Source organism: Larus michahellis, chromosome 4 (genome assembly GCF_964199755.1).
Source record: "Larus michahellis chromosome 4, bLarMic1.1, whole genome shotgun sequence".
In the NCBI taxonomy this organism is placed as follows: Eukaryota; Metazoa; Chordata; class Aves; order Charadriiformes; family Laridae; genus Larus; species Larus michahellis.
The window spans coordinates 19,725,460-19,750,593 of NC_133899.1; the positions used below are offsets into that span (position 1 = coordinate 19,725,460).

The 25,134-nt window shown below is 39.0% G+C and overlaps 1 protein-coding gene and 1 long non-coding RNA gene across 6 annotated transcripts in view; both read right to left on the reverse strand.

Annotated features, from left to right (window-relative positions):
• The window catches only part of LOC141741942 (uncharacterized), a 40,835-nt gene extending 25,863 nt beyond the window's left edge, over nt 1-14,972 (reverse strand). The window contains exons 1-2 of one of the 2 annotated variants that reach the window (XR_012586542.1): nt 14,709-14,972; nt 14,047-14,236 (exon numbers count right to left, since the gene is read on the reverse strand). This is a non-coding gene — a long non-coding RNA (uncharacterized LOC141741942). Of the gene's footprint in view, nt 1-14,046; nt 14,351-14,708 lie in introns of those variants that run through there. The other variant, XR_012586541.1, reaches the window with a different exon arrangement.
• A 1,041-nt stretch (nt 14,973-16,013) lies between these two features.
• ESRP2 (epithelial splicing regulatory protein 2) overlaps nt 16,014-25,134 on the reverse strand; it is a 52,033-nt gene continuing 42,912 nt past the window's right edge. For 3 of the 4 annotated variants that reach the window (XM_074583186.1, XM_074583184.1, XM_074583185.1), the window contains one exon: nt 16,014-17,411. In XM_074583186.1, the coding sequence (XP_074439287.1) occupies nt 17,253-17,411 (159 nt within the window). In that variant the 3' untranslated portion in view covers nt 16,014-17,252. Of the gene's footprint in view, nt 17,412-20,346; nt 20,459-25,134 lie in introns of all 4 variants that reach the window. The other variant, XM_074583187.1, reaches the window with a different exon arrangement.

Below are 25,134 nucleotides of genomic sequence, written 5' to 3' on the forward strand. Positions count from 1 at the left end.
ATTATGTTTTAGTTTTAAGATCTGGCATTGTAAGAAATGCATCATAATAAAGATGCAACCATTTAGAAAGCAGAAACAGCGGATGTGGAGATCTCCAGTTTAACTGCCATTCATTCAACACATACACTGTGTGCTTTTTATCCAGCACCTCCGTGCGTACTGGTTGCTCATAACATTAATCCCAACAACTCTCTGTTACTTAGAACAGTTGCTGTTCAGGTCTCTGCTGTGCGATCATCAATCGTGTGAATGTATTAATTGTTCCTGTCTCTATCTGCATTAATTAGCACGCTTACTATTTTGCAGATACGTGCATTTGTGCAATTCCATGCTCCCACCATTTCTTCCCTTCCTCACGAGGAATAAAAATTTGCTTACAAAATCTTCAACAGAAAGCAAATATGAGAGGTCAAGGATAACTTTATTCAAGTAACAGCAAATACCACCCTGTGACATTTGCCAGTAGCTGGATGAGGAGTACAAGTCATCAAGCCAATAGGACAAATAAGGCAATACTGAAACTGAATTAAGTGCTACTATGGGATTATTTTTTCTAAGGACATGAAAAAAAGAAGCTATGCCAAGAATGTCATCATTGCCATCTGACCTCACCACTGACAGAAATTATAATGGAAAAGTTGCACAAACAATGAAGGAAACAAGCAATCCAACACTGGCAAAATACTGGGCTGAATGACATCGTGGTTTGGAGAGACAGAGAGAGAGAGACATACATTTTGTGGCTGTCAGCAGAGTTTCACTGAGTCTAAAATGCTGATTGTCTGAGCCTAAACCCTTTGGAACTAATCCAGCTGCTAAAATTACACTGGAGACCAATAAGGTTTCCTTAGCTAGAAAGAGAAATACAAAACATACAAAAGAAAAAAAAAATATATTTTTTTGATTACTGAGCAGGTCTCTCCAATTGCAGTCTTCCACTACTACAAAAGGTTAACCTCAACTCCTACTTCAGAACAGAAAAGCCTTTCGCAAATTTCTTAGCAACGCTTTTTAGATCGCAGTCAAGCTGTATAAAACACCCTTTCGATAAGCAAGGGTTAAACATATCACTGCCTAAGCAAGGCATGTTCTAGTGTTTATTGTTCAATTTTTCTGTGCCATTTTTGCCCACCCTCCTGGATCCCCCCCAAAGGGGCTGTGCCTTCATTGCTTTATATCACTTGCACATATATTACATTATGCTCTAGATTTTTTCCAACAGTACATGGACTCTTAGCAATTCAAACATTGGACTAGTTGAGTAAAAGGGAATTCTATCAATTCTAAGAAAAAAAAAAAAATCACATTTGGTTGGAAGGACACAGCCAAAATACAGTACAATACTGAGTGACATTAAATATTCAAATAATGACTAAATCTTTCATAAACAAAGTGACAAAAATGAAAAAGGCAACTAAATTCTATCTTTCCACTGAGCTTGTAAGATAGTTTTTAAGCTACATTGTGTTTCTTTCTTCCAAAATACACTGGGGTAGCTTATACATCACTGAAGGCCACTTTGCCAGGTGAAGATCTGCTGCAGATAGGCCCAAGCAAGCAGAATCAGAACTGGATATCATGCAACATAAAAAAATGCTTACTGGTAATGTTAAAAATAAGAAAAAAAAGAAATCACATTGTTGAGATATGTGGAGCGCTCTTGTTGAGCTGTTCTGGAAGAGTTTCTCAAGCTCTCAAAATTGTTAAAACAAGGAAACCTTCAAATCACATTTTCTACTCTCAACAGCATATTGACTTCTTTAGGATTAGGTTTTTGGGGGTGGGTGGTTTTTTGGGGTTTTGGGTGGGTTTTTTTGAGAAGATAAACTGCAGCTTGGGAGTGGGGGCAAGGTTGCTACAACATTTAATCAATGTAGAGATCCTATCTTTGTGTCTGCTGTTCTAATCCCCCCCCCCCCCCAAAAAAAAAAAGTCAGGGGTAAGATAAAAGTTAACAAACAATTAGACATAACTTATCTTTTCACTGAGTTTTCAGGACACTTCTCTGGTGTCTCTTGTTTAGTAAATGAGGTGCAAGCACTCACAAAACACATACCTGAATCCAGTTTATAATTTGTGAGCTTCCCAAAGACAAGACATCGGGCATAAAGTGAAAAGTTAATGGCACACCGGCTTTAGCTTTCTATTTGCAACCGAGAAGGAGATTTAGGATCACATGCAGTTTGAATTATTTCTCCCCATTTGTATATTTTGAGTCACTTTATTCTCAGTAAGACTCCCACAAAATAAACATAAGCAAGCAGGAATAGGAGATGAAACCTCATATGCAGAAATGTCACTGAGGAAAACAGCTTCGGCCTGCCTGCACTGAACCAAACAGACCGAATCAGGAGGTTCACAGCTTCTACAGTATCCCTCTGTACCAAGCTCCAGTGAAGCCACTGCTGCTTCTACTGATAATTAACTAAGGACTGGACTATATCATACCTTTTTCTGACCATAAACAGTGATAGAAAATAGCCTTTCCCAGAAGAGACTAATGGAATGACAGCTAGCCAAGACACAACGTCTCCGACTGAAAGCAAGGTCTGAATTTCTGGTACCGCTGCTAAAACGGCAGTCACACATACTTAATAATAGGGCTGAGGACAGCAAAGCAGAAGAGTTCAGTGGAGACTTTCTTGTAAAAGGAGAAAATGCTAGGAAGCTTGCAAAGAGGAAAAGGTTGGAAATCTGCTACCCCTGAGGGGTGGGTAGTGCCTGGTCTCTGTCAAGAGCCAGTAATAACCTACACATAACTACAGTGTGCTGTTTTCAGTGTACAGACTGGTACAGAATACAGGGCCACAGTGAAACTGCGTTCTGCAACGAAAAGCAGTAGCCACCAAAGGGAGAAGAGAGAATTTAACACCTCATTGAGGCAAAAACTAAGTTTAGTAAAAGAATGGACGTTTAATATGTGGAAACACTTAACATACATACGGAGCCTTTATTCTAACTAAGAGGGTGGCCCAACCGTCTCCCACTCAAGAAAAGAACAGGATCTGGAAGAAGGGGGACAGCAGGAGAGATTAAAGTAGTATAAGTCCTCTAGAAGACTTGAAAGGGAATAAGGGCTGTAAAAGCTATAGATGCCCCGCGAAAAAGGCAGAAGACACAAAGGCTAAACCCTTAAGTAGCTCTTCTCAGAAGGGGAAAGAGCAAAGCTGTTTACTGCACAAAAGGAGAGCTTTCTCACATAGTATAAATACAACTAGACTAAACACAGAGCAGATTGTTTATTTATTTCTACACCTACATCTTTTATTTAAAAAAAACAAACAAAAAAAAAAAACCTACACCACCCAAAACACTGCTTGCTCTGGGCAATTAATGCTGTATCACAATCTAAATCACGCTTAACTCAGGCTAGTTAAAGTAATCTGGGTCCTTATCCTAACACTTGGTGAATCTATAAATTGAGACTCCTGGACGCTTTAGCAAGTGACCAGCTACCCAGTACTTCACACACTCCATTGAAACGGTAACAAAGCAGGTTCCCAATTCAAAAGGCACAGCTCAGGGAAGAGCTGATAGTAGATGTGCCAGAGAGGCAAAAATAACTTCTAGTAACCATTGGCCATACTGGAGGCTCTCTGCTGGGCAATCATTTATTGGCTACCTACTTGAACCCCAAGTCTCACAGGGGGCAGAACATAACAGCATTGAACAAACTTCGGTAAAATGGACAAAGATGTCTTAGGATGTACTAATTTTTCAGTATCACTGCATCATAGACTATCTGTGCTATAATTTTGCTTTTAATCCACTTTCCATTATGAGATATTTCAAATAAATGCAGAAAATTCATGTTAGTCACCAAGGAGACAAACTCCACTCAGTTGGAATGCAGCAAGTGTTTAATATTAATCATAGGAAGTCAAGAAAATAAGAAATATCACAGCTAGCCGAAATACACATGGGTTTCAAGTAGGTGTCACATAGTTATCTGAGTTCGTGCAGGCCACTAAGGCAAATGTTTTCTTAAGCAATCATAATTTTAATTCCATCAAGTTGTTTTCCACTACATCCCGCAGAGATAACATAAGATCTCTGTTAAGTACTGTGATCCCCAGTTCCCAGAACTCAATACATGTTTTGGTTGACATTTCAGGTCACGTACATAAAGTGTTTTAGAGTCTTATCAGTTATGATGTGCACCTTTTTGTCTTAGTATTTGTCAACATACCACATATTGATGATGAGTTGTTACACCACTGATCTTTCTCGTAACTCAAACTTTCAACCATTCACAGCTTTATCAATTATTTCCCTCCCTACCCCCAGATAGATTCACCATTTAAAGTCAGTCCCAAACTAGAGGAAATTTAAGGTGTTGATGGAAGGATAAGTGCTTCTTTCCCGCTCCATACCACTTATCAGATTCCACGTGGGAGAAGAAGGACCAGTGATACAGATTCTCCCAGTTAGGAGCCCTAATTCAAAAGCCAGGATTAGACAGGTTCAGATGATGCACTCACAACAGGTCCCCAGCTCTCACGGTACTCATGGAGGAAGAAAGCTGCTAAGCAGCAAATGTGTGGGGAGGGGGGCAGGACAGTGCTATTCAGGTGCTTATATTATGTGCAATACACATCTGCAATGGCAGTAATGCCTCCTGCCAGCTCTTTGGTTAGAGCTGTTTGTGTTATCTTGCTTCATTCTGTTCATATTATTTCATATTTACAGTCTTCAGCTCCAAAATTCTGCTGTTACTGAAAGATACTCAGGTTCAACCCAATGCCTTATTTATGCTGCAACACCAATTTCACTTAAGTAACAGATGGTGGTTGATGAACCCTAGAAATTTTTAACGCATGCTTCTCCTCTCAGTTTCATTAATTTAAAAGTAATCAATAATTTATATAAAAACAATTAATTCAGTGTCCCTCTCTTGTTCCTACAACAGTACAGAACCATCCAAACCACATGAAGCAATTGCCTCAAACACCAGCCATGCTAAACAGCTGCTCAGAAAGTCTTCAGTCTCCCCCTGCCACAAAAGGTACTACCTGGAAGATAGTATTACGCAACTGGTTGTCTCCACAAAACAAATGCACAACTAAAGAAAAGAACATGTGAAGGTGTATTTATGAAAGGCAGCATTAAATCTTACATAACAGATTCCTGGTATCCCAAAACTCACCACAGTGCATGTCTCAACAAAAAAAAAAAAATCAAGTGAAAAAAACCCCACCCTCTACAGCCTTATTCGTCTAAAAAGTATTGCAGAATTTTGCATGCAGAAGTCTCCCTTTGCAAGGAACAAGATACTTGTCAAAAGGGGATGGATTCAGAGGCACAGCCAGGTAGGACTGATGACTCAGTGAGGGCTTTCAGGAAGAGAAGCCATTCCACAAGGGAAAAAAAAAAAAAAAAAACAAAACAAACAACCTCCTTCAGGAAGAGGTCTTCCTGCTATAGTAGGGTTAAGAGGAAATCTTTGTTTGCTCAGTGTTGGGAGCATTTAAAATATTTTCTCTAAAAAGTCTGCATAATTAAGGCTGGCCTTGGTTGGCCTTCCAGCAACAACTGTAGCCAGTCCACTGGCTTCACACAGCTGGAGCAATGTTTACAAGAGTTGGAGAGCTGAGCGCTTCTCAGAACATGGTGGGTGGGCTGGGAACAGTAGGCACAAAGTGTGCTCACACTGCACAGCGGCAAACTGTGCATTTACCAACATCGACACCCTCCTCTCTGCTCCAAGCTCTGACTTAAAAGCCAAACCACGCACCTCAGTTTGTCAGACACCTCTTGATATTTCCTATAAATATCTTCCCATCAGCATGTCCTCCCAGAAACGTCCATTAAATTACTCTTACAGTGGTGCAGAAAGGATTATTTATAAAGCTCCACATTAGCAGTCTTTTAGGGAACGTTGCAGTAAGGTAAATGCAGAGGCACTTTTTGAAAGGGAGGAATGTTTTCCCATCATGAAGCATTATCAAGAGAACATTATCTTCAGTACTTTAATACATTTCAGTCAAAAGGCTGTATGTGCGGTTTGACTATTGGTCTGAAATGGACTGCATTTACTGTATTCACCTAGAAAAATAATTTTTTTTTAAAAGATATTTCTTTTTGCTTCTAAATGGAAGTCTGAACAACTGGGGGGGAAGAAGGAGATTAAAAAAAAAATAAAAATCACAAGTTACCAATCTTATTTAGTGTTGAGATACTACGTGAAAACAGAGCACACAAACAAAGATAATTTTGAACTAAATGCTAACAATGTGCTCCAAATATACCCAAATGTCATTGTGCTTCAAATATACCCAAACGTAGCCAAAACTAGATGAGCTCCTTTCACAAATGAAGTCTAGATTTAGGCAATATCAGAGGTAACCTGGGTGGTGATGCTGGCCTAGACTACTGGAGCAATCCATTCAGAGAAAGGTTCAAGAAAATCACACAACAGATAACTCCATATACAATGCTTACTATGCAGAGGTTACAACGCGTCCACTGTACAGAGTGGGGTATATTCTGAAGAGGGAATATACAAAGAACAAGCCAGAGAAACACAAGGCCCTTAGATCCAACACACAGTCGAGGCTATGCCACAAACAATTTGAGGAGATCCTCATGAGCATCAAAAGGTAGGACAAAAGCTTTCCTTTCACACTAATTTTATCATATCACCCTTATATAAGTTGCCACTTCCATTTTCATATTAAAAAACCCAAACTAACCTACAATGCTTTACTCCTTCTAGCACTGCAAAGCCACCACAGCAACAGGGAGTATTTTGGATTATTTTCCATATTATTCATGGTCACCTGTTTGCAAACCTTGCCATCGGTGAAAAAGCAGAGAGGCTGAGTTTCAAATCTTAGATTCTATTTGTCATTCATGAAAAACATCTTGTAAATCTATTGAATTTTGAGTGATTGAAGGGCAGCAAGCAGGAGACTCCATATAATTTCTAGAACCCATTTTAAGAGAGAAGAGAGGATAACTGGTAGCCTCTCCGACATTGTACCTTCCAGTGAAGCAGACTGTTCTGGAGTTACCATTCCACACAGTATGGCTGCTCACTCACTACCTAAATGGCACAGATCTGCAAAGCACTGGCTGTTACTTGCATCAAGAAAGGTACTGAAAACCTGATCCCACTGTTGATCTGGGGGACTACAGATGGAGTGTTTTTAATAAGAAAATTCAAAAAATACCCTATGGCTTATGTGGGTAAAAAATAAAAATGAATGATAAACCACAAAGTCTTATTTTTCCTGGGTACACTGAACAATAGAGAAAGACATTCAAGTGGGGGCAGGGAGGGCAGTGGTTTTGAGCATTCAGGAAAAAATGCAAGTCCTCTTACACAAAGAGTTTGTAGAATTCAATTTTTAGTGCCATAATCTGTTAAACAGCAACCATATTTTTCCTGTATACTTCACAAATTTTGTATCTATAGCTAATATGAAACTGAGTATTTCTGAAATCAGTAACAACACATAGGAATGAGAAGAATTTCTGAAGAGACATGCTGTGATTGCTAAATAGAATTCAAAAGTTACTCATTAATTCAGTAATAGCTTTTCCTCAAGAATATCTCACTCAAATGCCAGAGTTACAAATTCAAGGGTTCTAAGATCCAAGGGTGCTGCTTCATCACCAGCTCCATAATTATACCTCAAAGTTATGTGCTTTTTACTGTGACATCAATACAAATATTACATGTTTCCTCTTGCTAAATAAGCTTTGTTTCACGGGGATGAAAACTGAGGTTGGTATAAGAAAAGCTGTTCCTTGGCTCTTCCTTCTGATTTCAAATCCAATTTCCTACTCTACATCTAGAGGCTAAACCTTCATTTATACTCAGTGACAGACGTGCAATGAACAAATGTGCAATTGTATCCAGCAACCTTTCCCCCACTTTCGTTTATCTTAGTTGTCTCTGAAAAAAATCTAGTCCATTATTTTATAATCAGTTGTGACTGCAGCTCACAAGACTAGCAACACAAGCAGAACGACCTCAGTGCTGTTAATCACATCCCTATTTGTCCAGCTTTTTGATGTAACTACACTCAGTGCCACTAAGGCTGCGTTGCTGGCAGTTCCGCAGCTACTCAGCTGGTTTAGTTAAATCTACAAAGTGTTTTGACTCATTTTTCTCCTTACCTTCACTGCTCCATTTCTGGCCTATCCAGAATTATCCCAAGAACAGTCTGCCAGCAGTAACGCCCTTTGCCTCCAGCTCATCCCATCCACGTTATTGGCTAATACGGCAGACTGCCGCCTCAGCTTATTTCCAACCTGCTTTTCGTGTTCCAAACAGGTCAGAAAATCATACCACTTTCTAAATCCTTAGAAGAGTGATGTTAATCTCTATGCCACCAGCCAAAGTAGTCTAGTCATTACAAGCCCTCTGAAAGCCACAATATTAAAAATTGAACTTGCCACTTCAGTTGTGAGTTACTACACTACAACTTCACCGTGCTATTTCCTCGAGTGACTATATTTAAGAAAGAACAATTGGATGATCTCCTGGTGCCAGTGAACTGAACAGGGAAAACCAAACCAAAACAAAACCACTAACCCCCAAATCCTTTAATATTTCCTTCACGATTTCCCCTGTTGTTAGCCCACTGACGCTCTGTGATGCCATCATCAGTGTCTAGGCCCGTGGCATCATAAGTTACTTTCTTTTCCAAACCAGCTCCAAAACTGTCCCCACAAACTGAAAATTCTGAAGTTCAGAATCCTTTATTGTCTGGGGGCTTATTTTACAAACTAAGATCAGGTTACTCTAATAAAAACACTGAGACATATCTCTCAGTCACCAATATCTTTTAGCTGAGCAAAAAGATTAAATTTAGATGACAAGCAGAAGCTGCCATCCTTTCAAGCTTCTTCCTCCTCACAAGCAAGAGAAATGGTCTATCATTCACAAGAGCACCAACAGGCTTAATTCAAACTTTTTACTGCTTGTTTAGAATATATCCACTGATGGCCTGCAGATCATCATCTAACCCATGCTCCAGATCGCATCAGGAATATAATGTATTTGACTTCTAATAAGTCATTTTAGAAGGATTTAAGAGGTAAATACCACACGCAAAACATACCACATTGAAGTAATCTATACCTGATGAATATAAATTGTAAGATTAGTTACAATGTCAGTAAAGATTAGGCAAAATTGATTATATTTTTAAGTTTCTGCATTGCTTTTCAAAAAAGGCAGTCCTGATCTTTTAAAGGACATTTTAAATTAATGTTATTACTACAATTAATATTCAATGTAGTTTGCTTGGATTTTCACAGTAAAATCCATGATTGCACAAGGGCTGCATTGCATCAAACAAAAGACACACACATCTAATCCAATGGGAATGAGACCCACGTTTCCAGACCATGCTTAAATAAGAACTCATCGGATTAAGTTGCAGCAACAAGTGTTACACTCAAGATGAGACTTAAACTGTCCTCTCCTCACTTAACCTCTCATGCCCTGACTAGAGACAAGGAAGCACCTCTTCCTTGCCTGCTTTCCTGCTATTCAGTTACAGCACACCTTTACTTTTCTCCCAACACTTCGTGTATCTGCCGTGCATGATAAAAGCAGTACACACCTGGACCTAGGAAGACAGATCACTAACAGCAAAATAGAAGAGAAAACAACAGGGAAAGATCTTACTCTTCCTGACAGGACCACAAGTGCTAGCTTTCAGTGCAACAAAGAAAGCTATATTCTACTGCTACTCCATTGCACACTTCAGAGGTTTTTCCAACTAACCTCTCAACAGTTTTTCAAAGCTTCTGGAACAAAATTCCTGTAAATTTCCCCCTCCCCAAAACACCATCATATATTTCACTCTTCCTCTCCTCAGTTATTCTGATGTGGTTTCCTTCCACCTCTAGTCCCTTCTTGTGGATGGTGGTGAGAAGAAATATAACAATGTTTCCTTCATTTTGCTCTTGCATACTTTATAATATTCTTTTAAAAGCACCCAGATTAAGGATTTTGAAGCTTATTGCACATAAATACATATTTTAAAAGCTATATTTGCATGAATTTCAAGCATCCTAAGTTATTTTAAAAGGGAATATACACTTACAAGTGACCCTAAGCAGTAGCACACCTGCTTTTCCCCCACCCCCAGCAAGCAGAAAATTAAGTGCTGATAACAGGTCATGATTAAAAACAAAAACACAGCAACAACAAAAAAAAAACTTTCTAAAGTTACAATGCTGTAACAGCCAAGCTAGAAGGTAGGGACCAGTACAAGAAATTGATATAAACCAGAACAATTCCACATTCATCAGGTCTATTGTAAAAGCGGCTCTCCCAAAACAAAAGCAATGCAACATGTTGTTGTTGTTCACATTTTTACTTAGTGCTCAACAAGGGAAGAATGTCCTTGAAGATCTCCAAGCAGTAAAAGGCATTGAACGTTCCCAGGCTTTTGACACAAGGTGGGTTGCATTCTCATAAGTCTAAATTCTTTATTCTATTGGTCTTGGCTCAACCTTGCTAGCTTTTCTCTAAACTCTCCCTTGTTTCCAACCATTCCTTTGTACTTCCCGCTACCTCAACATTCTTAGTCCAGGCTCAGAAGTCTGAGTAAAATAAATACTCATTACACTTACAGGAAGAAAGAAAAGTAAATAAAAGGAAAAAAATGCCAGAACTTTAAAACTAGAATTTCTAATGTCAAAAATTAGGGGTTTATATGTTTTCATTTAAAAACATACCTTGCAAATGAGCCTATTGTATTTTTTTTAATGAAACACAAGTTTCTCTTATAAACCCCTCACTTCAAGAGCTAATAATTTTTTTTCCTTATACTACTTTTGCTATGTTCACATTTTAAATGAGTTAAAAATACCTTACTCCCTTGAACTGTGTGGGAAACATCATGACACTCAGTGCAGTGAATGCTTCAAAGCAACAAAAATCCACAAAGACAACTCATGTGTTTGAAGGTTAAGGGTTATGGGACAGAGTGTTTGTTTGTTTAATTTTAATAGCAGAACTATTGATATACAAACCCTCTTCCCCCTCAATCATTCCTAATTTCACAGAATTCCCTCTTGAACAAATAAGGCAGTCCCAAAACGTGGCAAGTGCTAGAGAAACACAAGAAGATCTAATACTAAACATTAAAAAGGCCTCCCCATTTTTTATGATACCTCTTTCTATACTACATACACACTATAGTCCAAGTGATTAATATGCATGAGATCCTCTACAAAGAGAATTTCTAAAGACTGTTTGTTCATGGTGCTCAGCACAACCAAAAGGAAATGACCTGAGAGATAGGGGGAAAGCTGAAAATGAAAACAAGCCTACATCGTCAATTTGGCTTTCTCTTTATGAGAAGGAATTAACACACACAGGGTGATTCAGAATATCAACACGGGCCTTAGATGGAGGGGGAAAGTAAGTGTCAAGTCTGGTTTTCCTCATACTGAGCTCCAGCTTGCTCTGAGCCATATGGACAGGCTGCTCTGCAAAAGGCACCATGAGGAGCAGGGCAAGTAATGGTGTCCCAGTATATCTGTCCACCATGCCCCAATATCCAGCTGCTATGGATCTGGAGTAGGCTGGAAACAGGATCCAAAACAGCAAAAACAGCAAATTTGCTCTCTGCCAACAGCAGTTTACAACCCCCAGCAAGGAGGAGCTGAACAAACAGCTTGAGAAAGTCACCACATCTCAACGAGAAACACTGCCAATATTGAGGCCATTATACCACACCAGGAAACCAAGAATCAACCACAAGGCTGAGAGCAAGTAAATCAATCAGCAAAGCATAAACACCACACTGAGATCTACCAGTTGGGAGCAGAGAACCATCGCAACCAAACGCATGTCCAACTTAGGCTACAGTCATGTTTTTCTTACCAAATTTAATCAGTCGTAAACCCTTAAATTTTATGCTATTGGTGTAATTTTTTTCTGTCTTAAAACCAGCTAAAGAGCCATTTTGCTCGGTCACATGGTTTCACATGTTCTAAAATAGTACCTTCACAATTGTGTCACATTTCAAGCACTCTTTTTGTCCAGCCATTTCCACTGGCTTTCTGTTAGAGATTTTAATAATTTCTTTTTGCAGAGCAATTTTTTAAAGTTTATTTTTCCAACTAAATAGAGTCAGATCCTACCGTAATTTTCACAATTTTAAATTAATTGGTACCTTTCAAAACAACCCTTTCAAATATCTATGAATGCGCCACTCTACAAAGAAAACATTTAAAATAGAAAACCAAGAACAACATAAAAAAAAATTAAATCATCTATTTCATGGGAAACATAACGGCCTCTGATTTTAACACTAACGGACAACAGATTATTTACTGATATTAGTACTCAAAAACTTCTACTGCAGTTGCTAACAAGGAAACCCTCAGGCCCCCAAGTATTTGTATTTCAAGTACACTACTTGCAAACCCTGATCGAAAGGGGACATCTGCTGGTAGCAAAGATTAGTGTAAGCAGTAAACACCAAGCCAACAGTTGAACAGTTACAATACCAAACCAAAAATCCACTGATGTTCCTCACAAATTTAAAATCTCTTACTCCTGCCACTAAATAAAGATTACCAAAAAAAGCAACCCCAAAACCCACAGCAAATGATATTCTCTCAAAGACACAGCTAACAGTAAACAGACATAACTATAACAGTAATTCAGTAATGTTTACAGAAGCGAATGGATTTTATTTCAACTCTACTTCTTGTTATCAGCAAGCACATAGAAAGCAACATCAACTAGATAGTTTTGGTGGTTTTTTTAAATCAGCAAGTATATAAAGTAAAATGAAAAAGGAATATAGTAACACACCAATATAAGAAACAACTGGCAAGTCCAGATAGACATTCCAACACCATTATTTGAATATTTACATTGTCCAGCTAAATAATACAGTGGCCCTCATCTAATTACATAAAAAGAAAAAAGGGGGAAAAAAAAGTCATGCCTCTGGTTTGTTTTGGGTTTGCTTTTTAAAAATCCATATAACAAGTAGATCTAAAAAGGCAAAGTTTTAAACTGACTACTGGGAAACCTTGGCACGTATCATGAGAGTTTTCTGCTTTAGAATATTTCAGGCTATCTTTAGATGCAATCAGCTTTTAGAAGATACTGTAAGCGGTAGACTCTAAATTCATTACCATGGACTTCGTCAAATACACATCTATACAAAACAGGATGCAACTGGTTAAACTGCACATCTCATGATTCATTTTAACTGACTGAAATGAAACAAATACTATTTCAAAAATGAAGGTGTTGAAAGGCTTTTTTTCTTAAAAAAAAAGAAAACAGGAATTGAGTTTCACTAATAAGAGTTTGTTGAAAATATCTTAGTTCACATAAACAAGGAAAACTTGTAAGCCTGTCGTGTGTGTGTGTGTGCGTGCTCCGTAGATGAAGAAATTTCTATGAAACACCTGGCCTGGAAACACAGCTGCAACTATTCAAACAGAGAATAGCCATTTCAAACTCTTCAGTCTCACCTCATCTCAAACAAAAGTAATAAGAATAAGCTATCTTCTCTCTAGACTGGGGAGGAGTAAAATATAAATAATTGGTGACCAAGATATAAATAATTTCCAGATAAAATTATCAGTATCAACAGAATAGGAGCAGAAATACATGAGTAAAGGCATCATCTCCTAACTAAGACTATTAGGAGCATAAAACTAAGAGATGAAATACAAACAACACTAATTCTGTTCTTCAATTATATAATACAACAATACAAGCACAGGTAAGGCATTTTGCTAATTATGAACACAGAATAAGCTTCTTTTTGAGAAACAAGTTTTGTGGCTGATGACAGAATGTAGGGACCTGTTCTTTAACAACTGCAACAGTCAAATCACAGTTCTTTCACAAACTTCAGTTCTTTGTTGAAATGGTTTAATTTAGGCTTAATGCTTTCTGTATTTATTTTTCTTACTCCATTAAACAACCTGCATGTAAAGACAGCAATCCCTTTGATATGACTTTTGCAACACAACATGGTTGAAAAATCCAATTGCAAGGAATAAATGCATACATCAAAGAAAATAAAAAAAACATTTAGGCCTTACCCTAAGTTCCCAGCCTTCTCCGGAGATGTGAGTCCTCATTCAAAGACATGTGATGCAAGCGTTTACTGGTAAAGGAGACCTCTTGGATTTGAAATACAGCTCATCAGCAATAAAGCCTCTACTGCCAAATTGCAGGTAAGCAGCTCCAAACTGACATTATTCCTGACACACACTGCTTCCAGAGGTGCCACTAAGGTATAAATGTAACCATTCTTTAACTTCCAGAAGTCACCTGCTATACCTGAGGTTTCCAGCATTCAGAGTATGTCTGCCTCAACACGACCCCTCCTCCTGACCCCAGAGCAGACTCCCCCCTCACAGCTGAGCCATATAAACCCTCAGGGGCAGCTGGCCTGCTGGGTCACGCACACCAGGCCTGGAAGGTTGGGTGGAATTTGTGCCTTAGCCTGATAAAAGCAAAGTTCAAACGCCAACTGCAAACACAGTCTGGGTTGTGCCAGTGGCTGGGGAGGGGGGGGGGAAGAGGCTGTGTGCCATCAGGTGTGGGGTGTTGGGAGATGGCAGAGGGAGGGTGACATGGTGGGCAGGCAGACCCTCCAGGGCCACAGACACCTGGGAGGCTCCCGGGGCTCCCCTGCACCCCCACGCCCGAAGCCGACCCCCCAGGGCAACCACTCTGCTAGGGCCCGTCTCTTTATTACCACAGAAAAGGGCCAAACACCAGGCAAAGGCCTCCTTCGCTTTTCAGTTCACGCTGGCGGCGGGTGCCTGGGCGGGGCGGTCGCGGCTGAGGGGAGAGGCGGGCTGCGCGAGCCCCGGCCGGGGCGGGCAGCGCGGGGGGACACCCGGCGGGTGCAGAAGGGCCCGCCTGCCCCTCACCCCAAAACAGGGCCGGCAGCAGCGCTGCTCGGCCACTTCTTGAACGGATACGGCCCTCGCAGGCGGCGGAGTCCGCCGCCAAGGGCGGTTCGTGTCAGCACGGGACCGCACTACGAGGTTTTAAACTGCCATGAAGGTGTTAAAGAGCAAGCGGAACGTGCGCATCTGAAACACGGCTGACTCCAGGCGCTCCATTCCAGCCCCAGCTCGGCTTTCCCAACCTGGCAAGGATGGCGCAAATCATCTTATAAACAGCAACAGAAGGAGCTGTTAAGGACTATATATATTTTTAGTATTTTTTGGCTAAAAGAAAACCACAAGTTCCATACAGGCTATTAAGAGAAAAGTAAGATGTTTCAAGTGATTGCAAAGCCATAACCCAGAGGTGACCAGCGTGGAGGGGTGGCTACGTGGCAGAGGTACAGCACTGCTCAGGACAGGGACTCCCCAAAGTTTTAAAAGGGAAAAGTGTTCTCCTCAAAGGCATAAGGAGAACATTAATCGTAATGGTCTGGCCCTCTCTAGTATTACTTTAAAAGTCAGATTTTCGGTAGACTTTGCCAAGATAACTCTTGGAAACAGATTAATTTTAACAGTCCCACTTTAATGCATAAGCTTTCTCTCCAGTTCCACCTGATTGGGATAAAACTTCATCTGGGAGGTTTTAATGGTGAAATGGCATCTGACATGGGATGCTTCTGACTAGAGAGAAACAAACTTTCTTTCTTTCCCTTCTCCATTTTTACTACAGAAAGGCTGCCAGGATCCATCCTGACATAAATGCAGCATTTTACATTGCACAGAGAAGGGAGTGACCCAATTAGCCAATTAAAGCCACACATGAACACAATTTCAAGTTCAATACTTCATTTCTTCTGACACCAGAAGGAGGGAACTAAGCAGGTAAACATTTACATCGCATTACCTAAAAAATGTTCCACTACAAGAGCAATATATTATCATGCATATTTCTCGTCAGCATGTGCAGAAAGAAAAAAAAAAAAAAAAAGAAAAAAAAGTCACACCACTCTTGCAAGGTACATATGCTTACCTAAATCTAGGAGAAAAAAAAAAAGTAAAGGGTTATGATGCCCTGTGAAAATACATTAAAACAAAGCATAAGCTACTTTCAAAAGCCAACACACATCGTAAGCATCTCTTTTATTTATTGTAATATAAAGAAGCATACATCATTCAGTATTTTTAAGTACAACTCAAATTGTACACTAACAAAAAAGATCAATTCAGACATCCATGAACATGTCACAACAGGATTCATTACATTTTGCTCTGCTGGTATTGCACTTGGAATGGTTTTGAAGTAAGGCACAGTAAAAACAAAGTCATTTAGTGCTTCTACAGCAGATGTCTTTTTTTAAACATATGCTACATGACGTAAAAGTACTTCTAGCTTATGTATATACACACACAGGGAAAAAGAAAAAAAGCATGCACTAGAGGATTTAGACTTCAACATATCTTGTTTCATAATATACAAATAAAGTAGTTTAAAGATGTAAACAAATTGCATGCACATAAACTAGAGCAAAATCTTTAATACAGTATCTGAAAGCTATTATGCTTAAATAAAAAAATATAACTTATTAGTACTCAGGTTTATGTGCCATTTTTGTCCTGTAGAGATTAGAAGTTTGGGGCCGGGGGCAGGGAGTTATGGGTGGCCAGGGAGGATTTGCCTGGTTTTGCCATTGTTTTTATTTTTTTGCTTTACACATTGGCAGCAGTACATTGGTAAGAAAGACAAATATGGCTTTTGCAAAACAATGTATAATGAAAATATGAGAAAGCACAACTGCATTTGTAGGGTCCAGCATCCTGGTATTTTCCAGTCAAGAACAAAACAAAACAAAATAATCAATATGATCTAAGCTTTGAACTGGGAAAGCTATGCATTCCAAAAGACCTTCCTACAGACGTTTAAACTCTACAAAAACCAGACACTTTGCCAAGTGTAAACTCTTAAAAACTAAACACAGAAGAATCTGAATGACTCAAGCTTCGCTTTCCACTTCAAATGCTACTGAACAGGTTTCTCCATGGCTGCGATAGCTGAAGTGCTATTACATTGTCTTCAGAATTAACTAGATGCCAGGAGCGGGTTTGCTTATTTTTAAACAAGTACATTAGAAATTAAGTAAATTAACAGTATAATTTTTTGTTTCACTTTGGCATAGGAAACGCCATTTTTCAAATTAAATACAGGACACGTACCACTCTACATTCCAACATACTATGCTGAAAAGGCACATTTGCTGCTGCCTGGGTGGCAAGGGAAGACTTCCTATTTTGCAAAAGGCACGGTGTTTAGTGCAACATTCTTTCCCCATCCCCCAAAGAGTGTTTAGTTAGACCAGATACAGTTCTACATAGCGGCTTCCCAGGAGCTCTCCGTTTTTCTCAGCCACTGCTTTCTTAGCTAGATCCAGACTTGGAAAAGTCACCAATGCCTCTCCACTGGGCTGGCCACTAAAGTTGTAAAGCACGAGGATGGAATCTGCGTGGAGCTGCAATGGTACAAGAAGACAGAAGAAAAAAACCTGTTAAGACCAGAGACCACAGCTGGAATTGCAGTTTTTAATGCTGTGCATCTGGTTCACTCCACTCCTGTGTCTGTGTCAAAAAGATTCTGGATGTGAAAATAGGAAGGAGGAGAAGGGACCAAAGGTTAAAAGCTTTGCTTGGAAAACAGCAGCAGCTCTTATTCTGCTGTTGTGCTGAACAGAATGATGTAGACATAATTCCATGCAAAGATTTTGCTAGAGATGTAATTCAGATTAAAGGTTGACAAGAAAAGAAAGACTTAGATGTTAATAAAGGGTAAATGGAGCAAGAAAGTCCAGGCATTCAGCAAATAATTCTTGTACTATGCGGACTATTGGCCAAGTGACAAAGGCTATGAGGCATGTGAATACTCACATGCAAAGTTTAGAAACATAAAAAAATTATATAGGTGTATGAGAGTTCTCTGTTGGGAGGACGAGCTGAACTTAACACGGGTACACAGTGCAAGACATTGTTCAGTAAAACAAAGTAAAATTTGGCGCAGTCCAACTGAATTTAAGAAACCTTTATTGTATTTTTAAAAAGGCTAAGAAAAAAGCAGGATAGCAAATAAGATTATTTAGTCATTGGAGCTGATTTACTTTACATTTGCCCTCGTGAATTCTTAAATGGCAGCTTCAAAATGCTGAGTTTAAAGCAGACATCTCTGTTTGCCCTATGGCACCCCAGCCATTTCTCACAACATGCTGGGGGTCCTTCCAAGCTAAGTTCGGAAGCCCTGTTTGTTGGATTGAAACGGATCTCAGTGAGGTTTCAAACCAAAAGGTTGAAGGATCGAAACCTCAACATACAAGATTAGTTTGTTGGAGAAATCGGTGTCAGATAAAACTAGCTGGAAAACCAACCAGTTGTATGAGCATTAAACCAATTCAAGTTAAGTTTATATGACATACGTCCTCACGATTTTATAAAGGGTTAAGAGTTTCACTTTTTGTAGAATTTGTGTGTGCCTGGTATACTGCAAGAAATATCAAACTTCTCTGTTATTACCAGCAGCAGTTTCTGATCAGCTTTTCAATCAAGCATACGAAAATGAAGCAAGTACATGCCAGAGCTTCACCCACCCAAACATTTAGCAGGCAGTAAAAGTATTCTTGAGATATAAGCAACAGTACACTTTAGAAACCAAAATCATATATGAAGACAGTTAGTACAGAATTCATATCATTTCTTCTCACAGAATTAAAGTTAGTCAAGGAACAGCATGCAAAAAAAATTCAAAGACAAATAAAACATCACGTCTGAAGCCCAGTTCAGGTTTGGAAGTTATCTTGGTTTATTTCAGAATAACACTGTGCTCAAAAAGTCGTACACAGTTTGGGTTGAGCCACAAATCTGAGATAAAAGATGGTCTGCTCTTAAGCAGCTCTTTGCTGCTAATCCATATGTAAGTTTAGTATGGCAGTTCAGAGTCAGCTGAAAACACACATGGAGCACAGTTAGACCTTGGAGCACAGAGGAGAGCTTTAAAAAGTAGTTTAAATAGCAGTCTTGGTGTAATACCAAGGTAAGGATTTTGAAATTCATGTTATAAGAGTTGCATAGAAAGTTACCAGAGAAGTCTACACATTCTGCAAGCAAGATAATTAAAAGGCTTAAATGAAACCCTTCAGTTTCATTTTAAGACACACTCATTTTACGTTCTTATTTTTCTAGATTTATAGCTAGAAATACATTTTCTTTATGTACATATATATATTTTTTAAAATTAGATTCAAATCCATACAAATCTTTTTTTCTGGGTGTTTTGTTCTAAAAAGAATGGTTATCTGTCTGATACTACTTTGGACTGCTTAGAATTCAGGATGAGCTAATTCCATGAATTATTTTCTAGTCAAAGGCTGTTTCCATCTCATGTATAGTAGAACCCTATTGCTAATCTAGTTTTACAGTTAATCTGGGTAAAACAAGAGAGCCAAACAGATTTCCAAGGTCACATGAATATGGAAACACTCAGAATAATAATAGGTATTCTTCTGTACACCACCAGGCCATGCAGCCTCTAATCTATCTTTGCCCTAGCAAATCTAAGAGTATCATAAGAAACCAACTAATTTGAAAACAACTGAGCTGATGGTGATCATGTGAAGGAACTTCTCTCAAGGCACAGTATTTGATCGCCATTTTTTGTATTGAAAGTTTTGTGTGTTGGCTTTTTGTTTTTGTGGGGTTTTGTTGTTTTGTTTTTTTTAAGGAGAAAAAACCCAGAGTAAGTAATCAGTAGCATTTTGAATAGAATACAATAGTATTGGAAAATCACGAACTCCACATAGGTCACAAGAAAGTTTCTTTGAGAATTATGTGTTAGTGCCAAAAACGTGGGGAAGTTTACCATTAATGAGTTTAGTTAGTTGCATTAGAAAGCCACTGTACCAACGAAACTTCTTCTAAAAAAAAGTTTACATCGCATTAGGGAGATCAATAAACAGGAATTAATATCTAGACAGCTATGTGATACAGGAAAGAGAAAGCCAGATGTTTGGGATTTTTTGCACATACATTTGTGTGCGCTTTGTAGCCATAACAGGAAAAAAAAATCATCTACTGCTATACTAAAAATAAAATATTGGACTGAAAGCTTTACATGAGAAGCAAACATTAATAAAGCCTTCTGGAAGTTTAACACACCATCTGAGCAGAAACAGGCAATCATACTACCTCCACCACTGCTATCCCGCCAACTACAGATCACAATTGGCCTATTTCTTTATGTTATTTGATTTTTTTAATAGGACAAAACGCAGAAAGGTTAAAGCAAGGATCCCAACACAAGCTAAGACGGGGGAAAAGCCACAAGCAAATGACTCTGTATCACCAAGCCCTTCTTTCCCTTCCCATTCACCACTGGAGACCCAGCTTCTGCCAGTCGCATCTTACCTTCTTCAGAAGTTACAAAGAGTTACAAACAGACCCATTCTTTCGGTGCTTGTAACACACTCCGTGCTTGATCGCTCAGCTGAATAAGGCCATTGTAGTCATCAGGTGCATACTACAGTACAAGTGTGATATATGATAATCAGCAAGAGAAGGAACAGTTCCGGTACAGCAAGCCAAACAGACGATCATTTGCAACCATAATTAAGAGCATCAGTGATAATAACTGGCAGGAGACAGTGAATTTGACAGATACTATTTTTGTGCAAGATTAAAAGAAAAAATAATGCATTAACTGAATTACCCTTTGTAAAAATAGATTTAAAGTAAACGCATGTGGGGAATGTTCTAAACTGTGTATTTGAACTGTTCCTTATCAAGGAAGGGAAATAGTTCAGACCACGAAGTGCTCTTTTTTCCTTCTATGCATGAGACAGCAGCATCAGGTAACAAAACTCCTAAGTTTGCATAATCATCCTTCCAGTAATGCCTCTCACTGGAACAGCTGAGTGTCTTCCAGCATGCATAGTGAAGTGGGAAGATAAGAAGTAGTGTATGGATCTCATTCAGATCTTCTGTGCAGTCATGGAAATAAACTGCAGCTTCTCTAGAGTAGAGTGATAAAACACTTTAGCTGCATATGATGTTTGCATTACGTAGACGACACACCCCTGTAGCTAAGGAAAAACAACGTCCCGGCGTAAATGCATGAATGCACCAAAAAGATAAAATAGCATTTATGCTAGTATAGTGTATTTCCATATGGGAAAAAGAAAGAAACTATACAGTGTAACTGCATCATGATAGGTTTGTAGTAGAAGAATATTAAAATAAAAATAGTGACTGCACAGTACAGTCACACCAATAAAGGAAAGGAAATGAATGTATCCTGGAAAGGAACTGAGCATACTTGCACATGTTACAAAGACTTACTTACTGGAGTGGCTCCTGTAAGACAAAATGTTTAACATAACCCAAGTTACAGAATATCCTTTCAGTGGCAATAAGTTTCCTATATCTGCCTAAAATGGCTGTTTTGCACCAACATTTTAGAGGATTGCCAAATGCACTATGTAGCCATACTATGCTGCCTTCCTTTGACATTTCTATAATACAAAAAGTCTCCTGCCAGCTTAGGGAGAAAAAGGTATTATTGTTTGGGCACACAGGACATGTTGTACCCATCCAAAGTGAAATTGAAAAGAAAAAAACCAACCATCACAGTAAACACCTTCCACAGAGAACAACAACCAAGAGCCCAGAGAACGTAAAAGAAAAGAACCTTCCAGAATTTTTACTACTCCATTCTAGCCACCTTCACATCTAGACCCATGCCATTAAGTAAAAGCCAAATATAAGAAGTATTTTCTAGATAGTCTCTGCCAGGGCAACCAGACCGTGCAAATATTAGATTTATCAGCTCCCAGACCTGCCCTTGAAACAAGTCTACAAAATGTAAGTTTACTCTTTGGAAGGAATGTCTCAAGATAGTACATACTTTAGATTATCAGTAGATGTACAGTAAGCAAAGGTCTATAGTCTCTTGTGAGGGACAGTGTTTCAAAGGTTACATTTGAAATGCATAAACAATGAGGAAAACAAGAAAACATGAAAAGTGGGGAAACCCCCCTGCACAGATATGTCAAAGTTGTCAGAGCTTAGGCCCAGGCCTAAGGAAAGAGGGAAAGAGAGAGAGAGAAAGACAAAAAAGAAAATCTAAATACCTAGCTATAGAAGCAACTTCTAATCACAGGAAAAATAGGTAAGAGATTGCAGTTAATTAAAACAGAAGTTGTGGAACAGTAAATTCCTCAAATTTACAGATTTCAGAAAGTAGTACTGAAAACCAACCTGGGAAATGAAGTGGGGGAATTCTTACTCCCTGTGAACAAAACTGAAACTAGCCTAACTTGCCTGAGGAAGTACATGATCATGAATACTTCTGATTCTGTCTGCATTTCAGAGACCCATAAAAACAAAACAAAAACATCCAACCATGCAGGATAAACAGTGTAAAGCCAAGGGTAAACCTATAAACTCATTGTGCTCAAAATGGAAACACAGTTTTGCTCGTTTCACCTACAATGCAGTAGGCCAAATGCCGCTTCCATTTAGATTTGAAAAATACCACCTAGTGATTTAACCTTCCAGTATAACCAGTTGCAAGTTCACTGAGCTAGATTCTAGTGGGTTGTTTCCTGTATAAGTGTTATTTAGGCCTGACAGTATAACAGTACTGAGATAATATGAAACTTCATGTTGTATTTTCAAATACCTACCCTTAGCACACAAGTAACTGGTAAAAAGTTACCAAATGCTGCAATAGTTCCCTTTAAATTTAAGGGAAATAAAATTAAATACAGACCTCATGCCACTGTTAGTGTCTCCCCGACCCACCTCTTATCCCACTCTCATATCTCATTCCCACCTTCCTTGCTCTCTGAACAGGAACACAGCCTCTTTCCCCAGAGCTGCTGCCTCGTCCCCTCCTCCCTTTGAGCTCATGACTCTTGGGGGCTTGGACTTCCCTTCCAGCCAAAAAGATTCTGTGATTCTTTCTCACCCAGGGACTTCCACTTACTCTCAGTATGTCAACAGTAGCATTAAAATATAGTGGTCTACTGGAATGATGCAGTAGCATTTTTAAGCCATTATTTAATCTAGGGAATACAATCTCGATCAGAGTTTTCCTTCACCTCATCCTACTAAATTGGATACTCTCACAAGCTCATAGATGATGAACAGGGGAGACCTATTTCCTAGAATGACCAAAGGAGAATGCAGAAATAAATTCAGACGATAAAGCAATTTCTCTTTCGCCCCCTCAAAGCAGCCATTAAGAAGTCTAGTTTGGTCTAGTAAGGAAGACTGCACAGAATACCATTGTTAAACGAAAAGCTCTATTAGAAAAGTCAGCCTCAGATATTAAGGACATCAAAATATGGTTCTTAGCATCCACTCTGGTGCTCTACTGACTTCCAGTGATCAGAGATGGGAACTAGGACCAAGAAAGACAAAAACTAAATGCAGAACCTAGATATAGGCTAAGGTTTGCATTTAGAACATAACCTAGGAGAAGGAAGCAAACCAGAACCTTTGCAAGTAGTTACTAAATAAGATTCTGGGGTCAAAGATGAGCTCTATGGCAGGCTGCAAGATGGCAGGAAGAATATGCATATATACTGTACAAACCCTCACAAATGACTGGAACAGAGACTACATTGAATAGTGACGAATGCTGCCCCCTGTTCCCTATGTTCTTCTTGTTGTTATCTCCCCTGTGACAGTGAGGACTTGTATAGCTTAGGACACGGCTGTCAATAATGGCAAAATTATGTTTCCTGAAGGACATGTTGCTTCTTTACAGAATCAGCAGTTTACCTTGCGAGTGTAAGGTAAATACCTTTCTAGGTATTAACATTTGAAACGGCAGATATTTCAACACATATATATTAAATAACACTTATTATAATATTAAATCACGTATTACAAAAGGCTATAATAATAATAAATGACAGGTGAATATTAAATAACCCTAACTCCTCTCTCCTAAAGGTGACCATTTCTGACCAACAGTTACCTCCAGTATGGCAGCATCTCCCAGACAGACTATCTGCTGAGCTTATTGCAGTGCAAAGCTTTTTAAGATGATAGGAATCAGAGACAGAGTGGTTAACAAAGAGGTAGTATACTACACTGCTTGTACATGTTTTGTTTTGGTTTTTTCTTTTTTCTTCTTCAAGCTAGTTTATTTCTTTCAGAAATACCTGCTATGTTGAGGGGAATTACGGGACTGTCCTTGTTCCTTCACAGACTGTGCACAGATTTAAATGGGTCACTAAACAGCAAGACATTGATTTCCATTTTATTTTTGCAATTCCTACAGTGGACATTCAAAGATCAGCCTAAAACAGCAAATGCAAAGCAATCTACGGAAAAAAAAAATCCATTGCTAAAAACAAAATTAAAATTGGAAACTATATTTAGACATGCCCCAACTGTGAAAAAAACAAGGGGAAATGGAAGATAAAAACCAGTTTCCACCCAGAAAAGAAAACATCATAGGCAGAATGGCCGCTTCAGCATTGCAGCTGCAATTTAGCCTAAACTACTAATAAACTCTAACATAGGACAGTTCCCAAAGGGAAGAAATCCAGCTTTCAGACTTTGGAAAAAGTCTAGATATAGTAAGTCTGAAATGTAGAATCTGGTTTTATAAACAGGTAACTGCAAGATTTGGCACAAGAGTAAGGAGAAATACCCTAAATTTGCCTCGCCAATAAAGTATACCTTAAGAGTGCTGATACAAGCACTAGCAACCACCTGAATGTTTTGTGGAACCGATAGTGAGATATGTAATGCCTGCTCCCAAAAATACAGCTTAAAGATGGTGCAAATTAAGTCTCTTGCTTCAGGCATGGGAGGCAACAGACAGAAACAGCAACCACTAATTTACTAGACCCAGTCTCACAATGTTTTCTCCACACAGGCAACATTTCCAGGTGGAAGATAAATTTAGGAATAAAGCAAAACAAACAGCATACTATATATTCTGAATGCATGGCGTGAGCATACAATAATGACTTAAATACCAGTAAGTGGGAATTCTTCCTCTACCACATCCTTTTCCCGTTCCCTTCCCTCGACAGAAGGTGCTATGCCTAGAACTGGCACACAGATGATGGGGTATCCCTCTCAGACTACAAAGCGTCAGATTTCAAAAGGAAACCATAGGAAATAGAGAATACTTCTTTGTTCAAGCATGCATTTCAGAGAAAAAAACCTAATCCC